General features: G+C 38.9%; 1 protein-coding gene across 3 annotated transcripts in view; it reads left to right on the top strand.

Moving 5' to 3' along the window:
• PRMT3 (protein arginine methyltransferase 3) overlaps positions 1-13281 on the top strand; it is a 99350-nt gene that overhangs the window by 45615 nt on the left and 40454 nt on the right. For all 3 annotated transcript variants that reach the window (XM_074955199.1, XM_074955200.1, XM_074955201.1), the window contains one exon: positions 3858-3936. In XM_074955199.1, the coding sequence (XP_074811300.1) occupies positions 3858-3936 (79 nt within the window). The remainder of the gene's footprint in view (positions 1-3857; positions 3937-13281) is intronic.

The following is a 13281-nucleotide window of genomic DNA, read 5'->3' as shown; positions in this document are numbered from 1 at the left end:
ATCATTATTGGAAACTCCAGGTAATCTCTTCATTCATTTTAAGAGCTCTAAAAAAAAAAAAAAAAAAATCATTCTCTACTTTGCATTTAGAGACTAAAAACATCTTGGCCTTGCATGGATGTCTTTTTATAGCATAGGAAATACTGATCTTGTTATGGTTGAACACCAGTTGATGGCTAAAAGTAAATGAGTATTATCAGCTCAGTTATTGGGCAATTATAGGAAGTTGTTAACTTAATATCTGCGGATCTCACAATCCAGCTCTTCTTGGGATAGGTAAATAATTCCACGAAGTTTTGCAATGACCTATAGCCACAAGGTCCTTCTACATCAGTCACTGCTTCTGAATTTCTAGGTTACAGTGCAGTGGTAAGCCATTGTTGTTATAGGAATGATGAGAATGATTTAGCCTTCTCTACTGAGGTCCTCACAACAATTCGTTCCCCCTCTGGTGATCTCCAGTGTGTTTTACCGTTGGTTACTTCTGGAGCTCTGGCTAATGCAAAATGAAGCTATTCAACTCCTGAGTGGTGCAGGCTGGTGTAAATGTGTCTGTGATTTTAATGTTTGTCCTCTTTAAAGGCCCTGGAAGGTCTGAGCCATGGTTCCTTGAGGGTACATCTGTGGGGATAGACGATCCACAGCATGGCCATGGCTGGCCCAGATCAGCCGACTCTGGCTTGGCCTGCTGGGCTAAAAAATATTGCTGTGTAGACCTTCGGGCTTGGGCTGGTGCCCAAGTTCTGGGATCCTCAGCTTGCACAGAGCCTCAGAGCCTGAATGTCCAGACAGCAATTTTTCAGCCAGGGCTCTAGCGCTACTCAGCTGACCTGGACCAGCCATGGGTTTTTTTTCTCCTGTGTAGACGTACCTTGAGTGACTACCTGTCACACCAGGTAAGATTAATTGCTTAGCACATAGTAATGGAGCCTGGTTTTGAATGCTCAGTTGGCCTTGGTCTTTTTTTAGTTCAGGACTCTCTGGAATGAGAGCCCATCAGAATTAAAGTTGGTTAGTATTTGATTAACTTATTTTATTTTGTGTCATTTTCTGTAAAACTATGAAATGCCACCACACATGCTGCAGGAATTGCTGAAATAAAGTAATATATGGAAACTAAACTCCCTATACACTGGAATGGGTTACCTAGGGAGGTGGTGGAATCTCCTTCCTTAGATATTCTTAAGGTCAGGCTTGACAAAGCCCTGGCTGGAATGATTTAGTTGGGGATTAGTCCTGCTTTGAGCGGGGGGGTTGGACTAGATGACCTCCTGAGGTTCCAACCCTGATATTCTGTTATTCTATATTCTACTCAAAGTCTGTGTTTGGCAGGTATTGGCTATATTTCTACAAACTGTATGAAAGGATTCAGAGCTGCTCTGTGTGGTGATGGAAATTTCCTTTAAGTCTGAGAGATTTTAAATTGTCATCCTCAATTTGCTGTTTTTTCTTAGTTATGGCAGGTGATTTTTGTCTGCCCCATGTATTAGCAACATCCAGCACCTAATAGGTTGAATTTAAAAAAGGAACTTTGTTGTTAACGCTACATTTCCTGGCTTTAATGTTGCTCTATATATACTAACTTCTGGGGAAATTATATTAGGGTATTGACTGTAGAGATCTTTAATATATGGATGGTGGTAAAAATGCAGAAATAAGTATATGCTAAGACATGTCCTATCAGAATATAAATGGAACAGCCAAAACAGATAGCATCCCAGAGGACAGTTTTAATTCTCTAGTAGACTCAGGAATGATAGAGACTTTGCTTGTCTGATAGGTTTTTTACTCAGTGTTGCATGCTGTTGGCTAATGGCACTTTAGTTATAATTACACTTAAATGTGATATTATTTGATGGTAATTACAAGAGTATCCAATGTAAGCGATACACACTTCTGAACAGTATTTTCTGAGTTGTTAGTTTTCTTTTGAAAATGCATACCATCTGCAAAAGCCTGGTGGTTTATTCCTTTTTTTTTTCTTGTGTGGAAAATGATGCACGCTTTCATATCTGAATAAACAATATATTAAACTATGCAATTGTAGTCTGAAGTGCAGAATTGTTTTAATAAGTTTTCTGTGGTCTGGTTTTTCCCCTGCATAAAACATTTTCCTTTCTGGAAATGTAGATAACATTTTATAGATCAGGCTCTTGCAATACCCTACCAGACATGTACGATGTGCTTTCGTGATGTGGCACTGAAAAATGTAGAAGTTACATTAGCAGGCAAAGGTTTCTCTACTTTACTTTACATAGCTGCCATTAGAACTATGTATATTGCAGACGTGTTTACCAGTATTCATTGTTTTTTATCTTAATTTTTTTCAATCGTTAGAATTGTAAAAGTATTCACCTTACTAAAATTGAAATATTCCTTTTTCTAGTGATTGATCTTTTCACACCTTATTTTTTTTTTTATTGGTCACTGGTGCTCTGGGTTTTGTTGAAAGTCCTAAATCTGGGTTTTCCACGTGGAAGTTCAATTATTGGCATAGGTCTAGTTTTCTGGATAAATTTTGTTTTAAAGAGAGTGGGAATCAGGACTTCCAAATGAAAATACAAAATCGGTGTTAACTTTTTTTCTCAGTTTTTTCAGAAGTATAGAAACAAATGTAGACGAAATGTATAATAATAGTGACGATAAGGGCTGTTCTGTAAGTCATAAAATGCAAGGACTGTGGCGTGATGGGCACTAAGCCAGTTAGTAGAACAATGGTTGTTTGCATGTACTATAAAACATGCTGTGACAACTGAAAGACTATTGTATACAAATCATCTGATTCCTCTAATAGTATCTTTCTGTTGGCATTGGGATTGCATGGGAGCAAACAATTGGCTTGACATTTTTTTTTTAAAGTGCATAATATGTTTTAAACAATTAGAGTTTAGCAATTAGTCCTACACAAATATAAACCCTAAACATTTATCAAAAGAAATAAACAGAATTTACCCATCATTCAAGGTTCTAACCAATTTATTTCCTATAAATGTGTGCGCTGATATGCAGTGCTATTGGTATGGAATCCTGTTACCTGGATGGCCTATATTCCATGAATTTGTATCTCGGGGGGGGGGGGGGTGTCTATTTGTGGGTATTGCCCAAGGAAGTACAGAATACCACCAAGTTACAGGTGCTAAATAACAAACATTTTCTTTTTGGTGTTTATCTCTTTGACAGTCATTTTATTGTGACTTCCAGTTTTAAGTGGAGAGGGATTTTCCTGTCTTCTATTAATTTTGAACTACTATACAGTGTAATCAGCACATACAATTAATCGCTCCTGAAGTTCAACAGATCTGATTTCTAATCCATATCTTGTTCCATTGGCTAGTTCCAAGATTTCTTTTGGAATCATATTTAGAAAGTAATGTAAATACACAAGTATACCTGTGTTGCCTGAAACATAATCAAAACATTAATTTAGAAACACTTCTGTAGTTGTACGTTACAGATATATTTTAGAATTAGTGTGCATGGAATAGTAAATGTATAAACTTCTAATTTAGCAGGTGTTTTAGCCATTCGAGAAACTTATGATGCTCCTCTATGTAACTAGAACATTGCTGTAGGAATACTATAGCAAAATCAAAATTGAGGAAAAACATTAATTTTTTGTAAGGCGCGCACTTCTGCTCATGGGGACCATATGAGAACCTATATAGCTCTTTTCTTCTAAGCCTTTATCTTTAGTTGCTAATAACTTTATCATATCACCTTTGGGGCCTGAAAGTTCTCTGATGAATCAATAGGAGGAGATGATGTACTGGTATAATAACAAATATTTGCATTGACTTGTAGATACAGAAAACAATTTTTTCTAAACTATCTTTTTTTCTTTTTCTTTCCACGTATAGGGCTATTTCCTTCTCTTTGAATCTATGCTGGATTCTGTCATTTATGCAAAGGACAAGTACCTGGCAGAGGGAGGCTCAGGTTGGTTCAGAATTCTTTTTAATAAATAATCCAATTCTGGGGGGAAACCAAATGAACCTAAAGGCTTACAATATGCTATGCATGGCTGAGAGAGTTCTCAGTCGAAGTGAAAAATGTTTCCGTTAGAGGAAGCTTCAAGGCATTCATTTACAATAGAGGTAATAGAAGAGTATTAGATGGGGTTACTCAGGCCTTAAAGTTAATGGTGTTTTCAAGAACACTTTGCATTAAAACAAAAGCTTGGAAGTTTGTAAATAACAGGGTACATCTGCAACCAGAAACTGCATGCCGCTTCATTTTCACCTATGTAAATCCTTTATTGTGCTATATGCAGTCTTTCCCAAGACCTGTTTTAAGGTTGAAAAGTATATTAACTTTGCTTAGATTAGGTGCCCTATGTACATGGAGAACTAAAGCTTGTCTATTTCTGGAGGAACTTAACCATTTGGGGGCGCAGTCATTTAAATCTACCCAGGTTCATGCTTCAAAATAACACATTTAAGAAAAACACACTTTTCCCTCTCAGTCTTATTTTTGCATCTACTTTATTTGGATGCGCACACTAGGCTATTCTGAAGTAGCTCCCAGCTGTAAGAAACTGCATTAGGAACTACACTAAGGCTTTCTAGTTCAGTTCCTTAATTGAAGAAGTTTTAGTAAGTCTGCCCTGTCACCTTCTTTTGTACCCCTCCTCCCACTCCCACTCCTCCCACTGCAATCAAATATATATATATTTTCATTTATTCATATATATATATATGTTCGTTCATTCATTCATTCATTCTCAGGATGCCAGTTAATTTTTTGGACTGCTTTCAAACCACCTTTCTATGACCAAAATTAATTTTGGAGATTTTTAATATTCCCAATTTTGCTTTTCTAATGGAAAATGGGGCCACTAGGTGGTCACTTATTCACAAACTAGTTACATACGCAGATAAGTGGCTTAATTATAAATTGTGCCTAGCCAGGGGAAAGTACAGGTTAGTTACCAGATGGGCTTTCAGTATTTCAAGAACCCTGGGTCTGTCTGTGAGCGATACCATATGATGTTTTAGATTAAGTAAACTATGAATCTGGTATTATGTTGTTAGTACTGCCGTTGTAGATTGGTAGTTGTGGTTATTTATGTACAGTACTAGTGTTGATCCATCACCTGTTTGACAACGTGGTAACAGGTTTTTGAGAGGCAAGAACCAATGTGTTATACAGAGTTAAAAAGGTTTTTAGTGTTCGTGACCTCGGACAGCTGTCCAATATAAAACTGAGCTGCCTATAATGATGATAATTGGTCCATTGCCTCATCAGTAGAGATTCAACAGAATAAAAGTGTTGATAATGGTGTTTTTTCTTTACTTTTGGACAATGCAGAACATGGGAGTGTTTAGGGAGGTGTTTGAAAGAGAGGGTGGCTTGGGGGGTGTGGGGAGGAGATGAATTGTGTATCAAGACTGGTATAGTTGGTGATGGAGCAAAAGTGTAGAGATGTGATAAGAGGCTTGGTCTCAGAAGTAGTCCAGGATGTTGTATTGAGGGGGCCTTTTGGAAGAGAAGCCTACATCTTATGTGGAAGGCATGGGGAAATCAAGGGAGGGGTTCAAGTAAAGGAGAACTGACATGTTTGGAGTGGGCATGGAAATTATGGAAGGCCTTTTTTTTTTGTTTTGTTATGAAATGGAGATGGGTAATGCGGGGGTGGGGAAGTTTGAAGACTACAAGTTGTAGTAATTACATAGGAATTATCATGTGGATCAGACTTCTGATCAGTCTAGTCCACTATTCTATGGCTGACAGTGACAAGGATCAGGTGTTTCAGAGGATGGTGTAAGAAATTGCATTAAAGAGATTTGGGATAATCTACTTTGCATTTTAGGTCTCCTCCTACTCCCTTGTAGTTAAAGGTTGGCTTAAACCCTGAAGTACGAGGTTTTATCTCTTCCAAATTTGTTAGCCTTGACTATTATAGTGCTGGATATTCTTTTTCTTCATATAAATGCACAATCTTTTTTTCTTCTTTGCTAAGATTTTGGCCTCAATGACCCATTATTAATGAAGATGGTCAATGCTCAGGGCATGGGCAAGGGTCTTAGCTGTCAGGACAGAGAGAAAGGTTTGGATTTTTGGGTAAGAGGCAGAAGAAGAAATGACTGTTTTGGATCCAGCATGGATGGTGTGTGAAAATGATGATGGTATCACTAACCATTGTTGGTTACTGTTGGTCAAAGCTATATTTTGCAGGAAAAAGAACTCCAGATGTTGGATCCTATTTGATCAGATGTTCATTATGAAGTCGGTTCTTTTAGACGCAAGTAATAGTCCCCTTCTTGGTGTTCATCCTCAGGGGAAATACAAACATGTGAATGTATTGACTACAATACGTCATCTTCTAAGATACCTGTACTTTTTATTGCTGCTAAAAATGAACACTTCTTGAAGGAACAATTGTACATAGCTTTACATTTTTCTTAAAATTTAATTTAATTTATTTTTATTTTTATTTAATTTAATTTTTAACTTTTCACTTTCCAGAGTCAGCCAGCAAACCAAAACTAATGCGCAGATATGCACAGAATCCTTTCAGCTTAGCATTAATATTTGTGGCATGGTTCTTTAGACATCTTCTTTTAGAAGTAGGCATACTCCATATGCTAAGACACTTAGACAGGAAATAAGGGTTACTAACCTAGAAGGGGAAAAGAAAGGAGCCACAAAGGTAACAAATAAGAGGTGCAAACCAAATTTTGTCCATTAAGTTTGAAAGTGTTGGCATTAATTTTTGGGCGTAAGCCAGAGTAAAAGCAACATAGCACTAAATTAGAGAAACGGTGTTGGGAAAATTGGGTTTTAAGGTAAGCAGTTAATATACTTGGCACATATAGAGACTGTTTTAGACACAGGAAACATTATGAAAAAGGCAAGAATTTATAAATGTGGCAATGTTTCATGGTTTTTTACACATACATGTTTATGCCAGGGAAGGTGTGCTCTTCCTCTTCTAGAACAAAAAAGACAGAGGTGGGTTGGATAGACTAATTTGCCCAATTTAAGTGGTTTTGATAGTAATATAATGGGGACTATAAATAAGTCTTTAAAATATTTCATACTGTTCCTGTGATACTGTTGTCTAGACTCTGCATTTGTGTACATTTTCTTAATGTAAGATTTCTACTTCTCTTATATTTCAAATTGACCTTTTCTATTGCAGCTGTTCACACTGTTTTTCCATGTTGTACTAACCATGCCTGTATTCAGTTTCACTATGCTGACTTAATGATTGGATTAATGACTTTGTAACCACGCTCACTGCAGTGCACTGTTTTGATTGCAATGTGCTATCATGCGATTAGAGGCGCAGCAGCAAAAAGGGCACTCTTGTGGAGTTGTGTGGAATTCAGTTATAATGCTGAAGATTACACATGTGAACAGGAAATTAGTATTCCTGTGTTAAAGAAAAAAACATATGTAGTGTTGCTCCAGTTTAATGCTTTTTGATTTACAGTCGCGCACAGAAACTCCAGTCAGAATTGGGATCCAATGTGTTAGGCTTCCTACAGATACCTGTTAATAGGTAGTCCTTGTCCTGAATTGCTTACGGTGTAATTTAGGTATGTTAAAGATTTTTGATATTCTGTAATGTAACAGTGGCATTTAGTAATGCTTTTTCCCCGCTGATTGCTGCGAGCACATCTTAGAACACCAAGAAATCTTAGCTCCCATTTAACCTAGCGTACTATCCATGTTGAAAAAGGGAGGTGGTATGTTGCTCTCCATCCGCACTGCTGGAAGGATTGTTAGAAATCTGAGCCTTCCTCATTTTCCTCAAGGGACAGAACATGCTGGCTCAGCAGCAGTCCTAGGAATTCTCTCATCCTTTTTTCCTCAAAGTAATTCCATGTTGTTCAACCGCTGTCTGTCCACCTCGTTTAGCTAGTTTTTAAATAGAGTACTTTTTCCTTTAGGCATTGATAATCACTGTTCTTCTGCCAGCTGGTATGAAAAGTGAATAGGCTGCCTCTGAGACAGACCGATGTCACCCCATAAATCAGCCAGCAGGTGGGGTTCAGGCAGCAAAAAACCCCTAATCTCCATAGCACAAAAAGGTCAGTTCTGCAGTACATGTGAGCAGCAGTAGAACTAAACACTTCCAAACCCAGACAGCTAAAAGTATAAATCAGTTGTAGGATGAATCTTTCTGGCCAGCCTTCAGCTAGAGATACAATATTAAGGTCCTGAACTTTGGAACACATTTTATTCTTGGATCTCTAACCAGTTTACAAGGTGGATAAGTATTAGGGTCTCTCCTTTGTCAAATTTCCTGATTTCAGAAGAGGTTGTGACTTGTCCACAGTTTTTGCAGTAAGTCAGGCTGAGCCTGGAATGGAGTCTAGATCTCCAGTTTTATGCTTTATCAATTAGATACTAGCTGCCCCAACTTACTTTACCAGCTCCCCATAGTAATTGGTGCCAAAATATCTGGGGTGACGTGTGTGTGACTGGTTCCTCTCGGGGTGCAACCTCGAACTAGGGTACCACTGAGCCTGTCTGACCCACCAGCCTGGGCTCCCTTTACACTGTAGTGCTGTAACAGGCCCTCAAGCCCCCACCAGCACAAATACAGGTAGGGACACACTCAGCTGCAGCTACACACATGTGCTGAGATCAGCTCTGTATGGAAAGGCTCTGCTAAATTCCTAAGGCACTCCCAGTTGGAGCGTAAACCCAAAGTTATGCTGTCTTGCACTGCACAGAGAACTGTACAGCGTAAGCTCGTGAAATTCACCCCTTCCCTCAGTGTAGAGAGGAATATACACAGCTTTCTGTCCCAAGTTATGCTTTCCACAAACTAGTTTTAGACAAAACAAAACAAGTTTATAAACTACAAAAGAGAGATTTTAAGCCATTATAAGTGATTGCAAACAGATCAAAGCAGATTACCTAGCAAATAAACAAAACCACAAACTGAACTTAACACACTAGATGGGTAGGATATGAATTAGCAAATCCTCACCATGAGTGATAAACAGGCTGGCAGATTCTTAAGGCACAAGCTGCCTTGGCTTTTCAGCTTGGGTTTCCCAGGTTTTCATACACAGGCTAGAAATCCCTTTAGCCTGGGACCATCATTTCCCCCCTTTCAGTCTTTGGTTCTAGGTGTGTTGTTGTAGGGAGAGTGAGGTCCCCTCATGATGTCATTTTCCCCCTTTTATATCTTCTTCCCACTTGCTGGAAAGCTCTTCTGCTGTGACCTGGGTCAAACCGTTCCCATTGTGTAGTGCTATCTCTGAGAGGTTTCTGTTATACACAATTCCTGAGGTAATCCTTGTGCTTGTGTGCCTTTCCTCAACAAGCCATTAATATTGTTTGGCCCTTTTACTGTTGTACCTGAAAGGCTGCTTGTGGGTGTTTTCAACTTTACAACATGTTTCAGTAACACATACATAGCCAAACTTCATAATTTCACATTTGACAATAGCACATACGATCCAATGAGATATTAATGTCCAGCAGATGAAGACTTTTAGAATGATATCTCATAAGGCATACTTTGTATAAATATCCTAATTACATGACAGTGGTGAATATTGGGGTACCAGAGTGTCTCAGTGCGTACAGAATATAATACCTTTATTTGAGAATGAAAAGTTCTTGTTACACAATGCCTATCTGTTGATTATGCATAGCTTTTTTTCTTGATCAGGCATGTTTTCCCATATATTTGGATGAAATACACAGTGATTGTGAGTGGGCTAGGTACACAAGGTTTTATTTTTGTACTTAGAATCCCCATTTTGGAGGAACGGTTTGGGGGGGGGGAGGGGAGTCATGTTTGCTTGTTCATGACCAGATGACATTATTGTTCACTTGGAATTATTTCTATATACCCTGAGGTTTATAGTCTTACCCTTTTAATGTCCTGAAATTTGTGAGGCATTACTAAGGAATAAAGGATTTCCCATCTTACTCTGTTCACCACGTGAGCTGTTACCGGTGACAAATGATTTCTGGGCAGTGAGTCGAGAAGGACACAGATGTCAAAGCTATGAATTTGTGAGCTGGCTGCTGAGTGCTTCTGTCCAATCAGCATTTTGTTAATTTCACCTGTGAGATGGAATAAGTGTTCAATTATAGCTTCAGTCAGAGAAAACTAAATGACAGACATGTCAGGATTGGATGGGAAAAGGTTAGGAATGGGTCAGACAAAGGTGGAGTGGGGAGGGTTTAATTTTTAGAAACAGCAAGGAGGATGGGGAGTGAAACTGACCAATATGATTAAAGCTACTTATTTTAAATATTTACAGATATTTACAGACCTACTTTCCTATAAATCATGGGATAAATGGGGTGAAAGGAGAGACTTTAACTGATAGGAATGTGTGTAGTTTTGATGATCTAAGTATCAGAATCAATGTTTACATCTCTGGCAAAAGCTCTTAATTTTTATAAAGCACTCAGATACCATGGTGATGAGCATGGTATAAATCCATAGCCACCGTTGGATTTGTAATTATTACAGATAATTTGGAAGTCACATCCATTTAGGTCCCTTTACAAGTGTATGTGAAGTCATGTTGTTACCAAACATAAGAATGTAAGTCTTATGTTGCTGCATAAAATTCTTTAAATCCCATTGTCAGGATAAGATTAAAAACAATTTAAGCATACCTGTTCCTGCTATTTGGCGGGGGGGATCTTGAGTCTTGTCTGTTTTTCCAGAGATGCCACTGTTCTAAAAATCATTGCGGTGTCTGAGCAACATTATAAAAGGTCAAATAGTTCTACAAACAGTGGCACATGTGTTATGGTCCTTTGCCCATGTGTCCTGGCTGTGTAACAGTCTGGTTTAACTCTATGTACAGGGTTTGTTAATTCATTTTTGGTTGATAGACTATAGATGATTTGGGCACTTGGTGTTTATCCTCCATTTGTTGTTTAGAGCTTACTCTAGTCTAATTAATCATAAGTTTTGCAGCTGGTTTAGGAGTTTGGCACTCAGTGGAAGTAATGTTAAAGCAATTGGATGGTATACCTGTATTTCAGGTTTAACATACAAGGCAAATCATCTCCTGTTGACATAAATTGGTTAGTCTCTAAGGTGCCACAAGTACTCCTTTTCTTTTTGTGAATACAGACTAACACGGCTGTTACTCTGAAATATCTTGACACAATGGCTCAGAAATATTGCAGGTTGCCATTTCCTCCCTCACACACTACAATCCTAGTGCCACCTGCTTGCTAGCATGTCGTTATATACTGTACCACACTATTGCTAAGAGCTGCAGGATCTGACCAACACACATGCACTTTTGAGAGTACCATCACAATATTCCCTTCCTCTGCTGGCCCTGGAAGCAAAATTCCTAATTGTTTTGGAACCCTTCCTGCAAACCTTATAAGCCAATTCACAGAGCAGCAGTAACATTCAGGACATTTTGCTTCCTTTGTGAGTCGGTTATTACATAGTCTGCATTCTCATTGGGGTGTCCCTTGTGATCCAGGAGGAGGCTTGGAATGCTGGGAGGCAAAAATTAACAAAATGCAGTTTGCAAGTCTCTCTGGCACAGACCAGCAATAGGGGAGCTTTCAGAAACTGCAGCCCCTTGTCACTTGCTCCAGGAAACCACTCACAAGCCAGATGCTGGTTTTGTCTGACAGCTGTCAGATGTGTGGAAAGCAACTGATTTGTTGCAAACAGTACATGTTGGGCTGCTGCCCTTTTAGCTCTCATCATGTTGCCTTTCTCCTGTTGAGTTAATCAGAGCCCTCTCTTGGAAAAAGTCAATAGGTTTGCTTCAGTTTTCTCATCTGTAGAGTGGGGACGATATTCTCCTAATCAGTGGGGTGTTAAAGTAGTTAATACTTAGATTTTACAAATATTGTTAATTAAGACTATTTAAAAGAGCTAGCCAGAAAGCTATAGTATCTGTTAAGAATATTACACCATGCTTGTTTATTTATGTAGAACTTTTCCAAATGTCAAAGGTGATGCTTTTTTACTGAATATTTTGTATGAAAGAGAGTGGCTTCTTTAGCAAAGATGCCTTTTTTTTTTTTTTTAAACTAAGGAGAACTTCTTTTGGAATGTTACACAAAAGTACCTTTCAGTTTACTATTTCCTCTTTTCAGTGTATTAAAAAGGGAAATTATATAATCTATTTGTATATTTGTCTTCCTATACATCCCTAGCATCTCACTGATTCCATCATGCTCATTCTCATAAAGCTAAATTTCAAGTATTGAAGATTAAATCAATTTTACAGTTAACCAGATGCTGGAAAAGAAAAGAGAAAGCTAGTTTGGATTTTATTACCTTTTTCTGCACTTCTCTGTAAAACATTAAAACGGTAAAGTTCCCTGCAATGTGCTTACTACTTATATTTAGACAAAAAAAGTCCAGTTGTGTGTATTTATTAATCATAAATCCTCCAATAAAGGCTTAACATCTCACCAGTGGCAAGTAGGAAACTTTCCTCTGGGGAGAAACCTAGCCATCTATTCTGTAAAAGGTAAGGTGGCATTTTAACTTCAGTCCAATGTGAGGATAACCTTCCGGCTGATGCAGTGCTGTTCTCCTGAGACTGCAGACTGTGATTTCCAGTGCTACTGCTGTTCACAACTTTTCCAGTCAACAACTGAGTGAAATTGCCACAGGACCAGTTTCACTTCTTAGCATATGTGCAGTGTGCCTCAAGTGGCACGTGACCAGGATTCAATCACCGAATTCAGTCCACTGGTTGGATTATTGGCTTCTCTGGCTTGGGCCGGGTGCTGACAGGGAGTGCGACGTGAACTCTGATCCATGCCCTCCACCAGTTTCACTGTGGGTAACCGTTAAACAAGAGTGTTAGGCCTGTTCTACGCTAGTGGGGGATCGATCTAAGTTACGCAACTTCAGCTATGTCATTCAAGTAGCTGAAGTTGACATACTTAGACCTACTCACGACGGTGTCTTCACTGCTGTGAGTCGACTGCTGCCGCTTCCCCGTCGACTCTGCCTGCACCTCTTGTGAGTACAGGAGTTAATGGGAGAGCGCTTGGGGGTCGATTTATCACATCTAGACTAGACGCAATAAATCGACCCCTGCTGGATCGATCGCTGCCCGCAGATCTGGCTGGTAGTGTAGACATACCCTCATTCTACCACTGCTGTTTGAGAAAGCAATAATCAGAGACAGGTGCTGGTCCTATTCATGGGAAAGGAGCAGTCCATAAATGGATGTGGGGAGTGGTAGAGTCCCAAATATAGTGTGTGTGGGGGGGGGGGAGAGACTCCTTGAAGATAGGAAGAAGGGGGAGAGAACTCCTCCTCCTTTCCGGCAGCCAGAAGGTATTTCTTAAAAATGCCAT

This window comes from Natator depressus, chromosome 6 (assembly GCF_965152275.1).
Source record: "Natator depressus isolate rNatDep1 chromosome 6, rNatDep2.hap1, whole genome shotgun sequence".
NCBI classification, from domain to species: Eukaryota; Metazoa; Chordata; order Testudines; family Cheloniidae; genus Natator; species Natator depressus.
The sequence above is the reverse complement of the archived record's forward strand: the minus strand, read 5'-3'. Positions and strand labels throughout refer to the sequence as shown.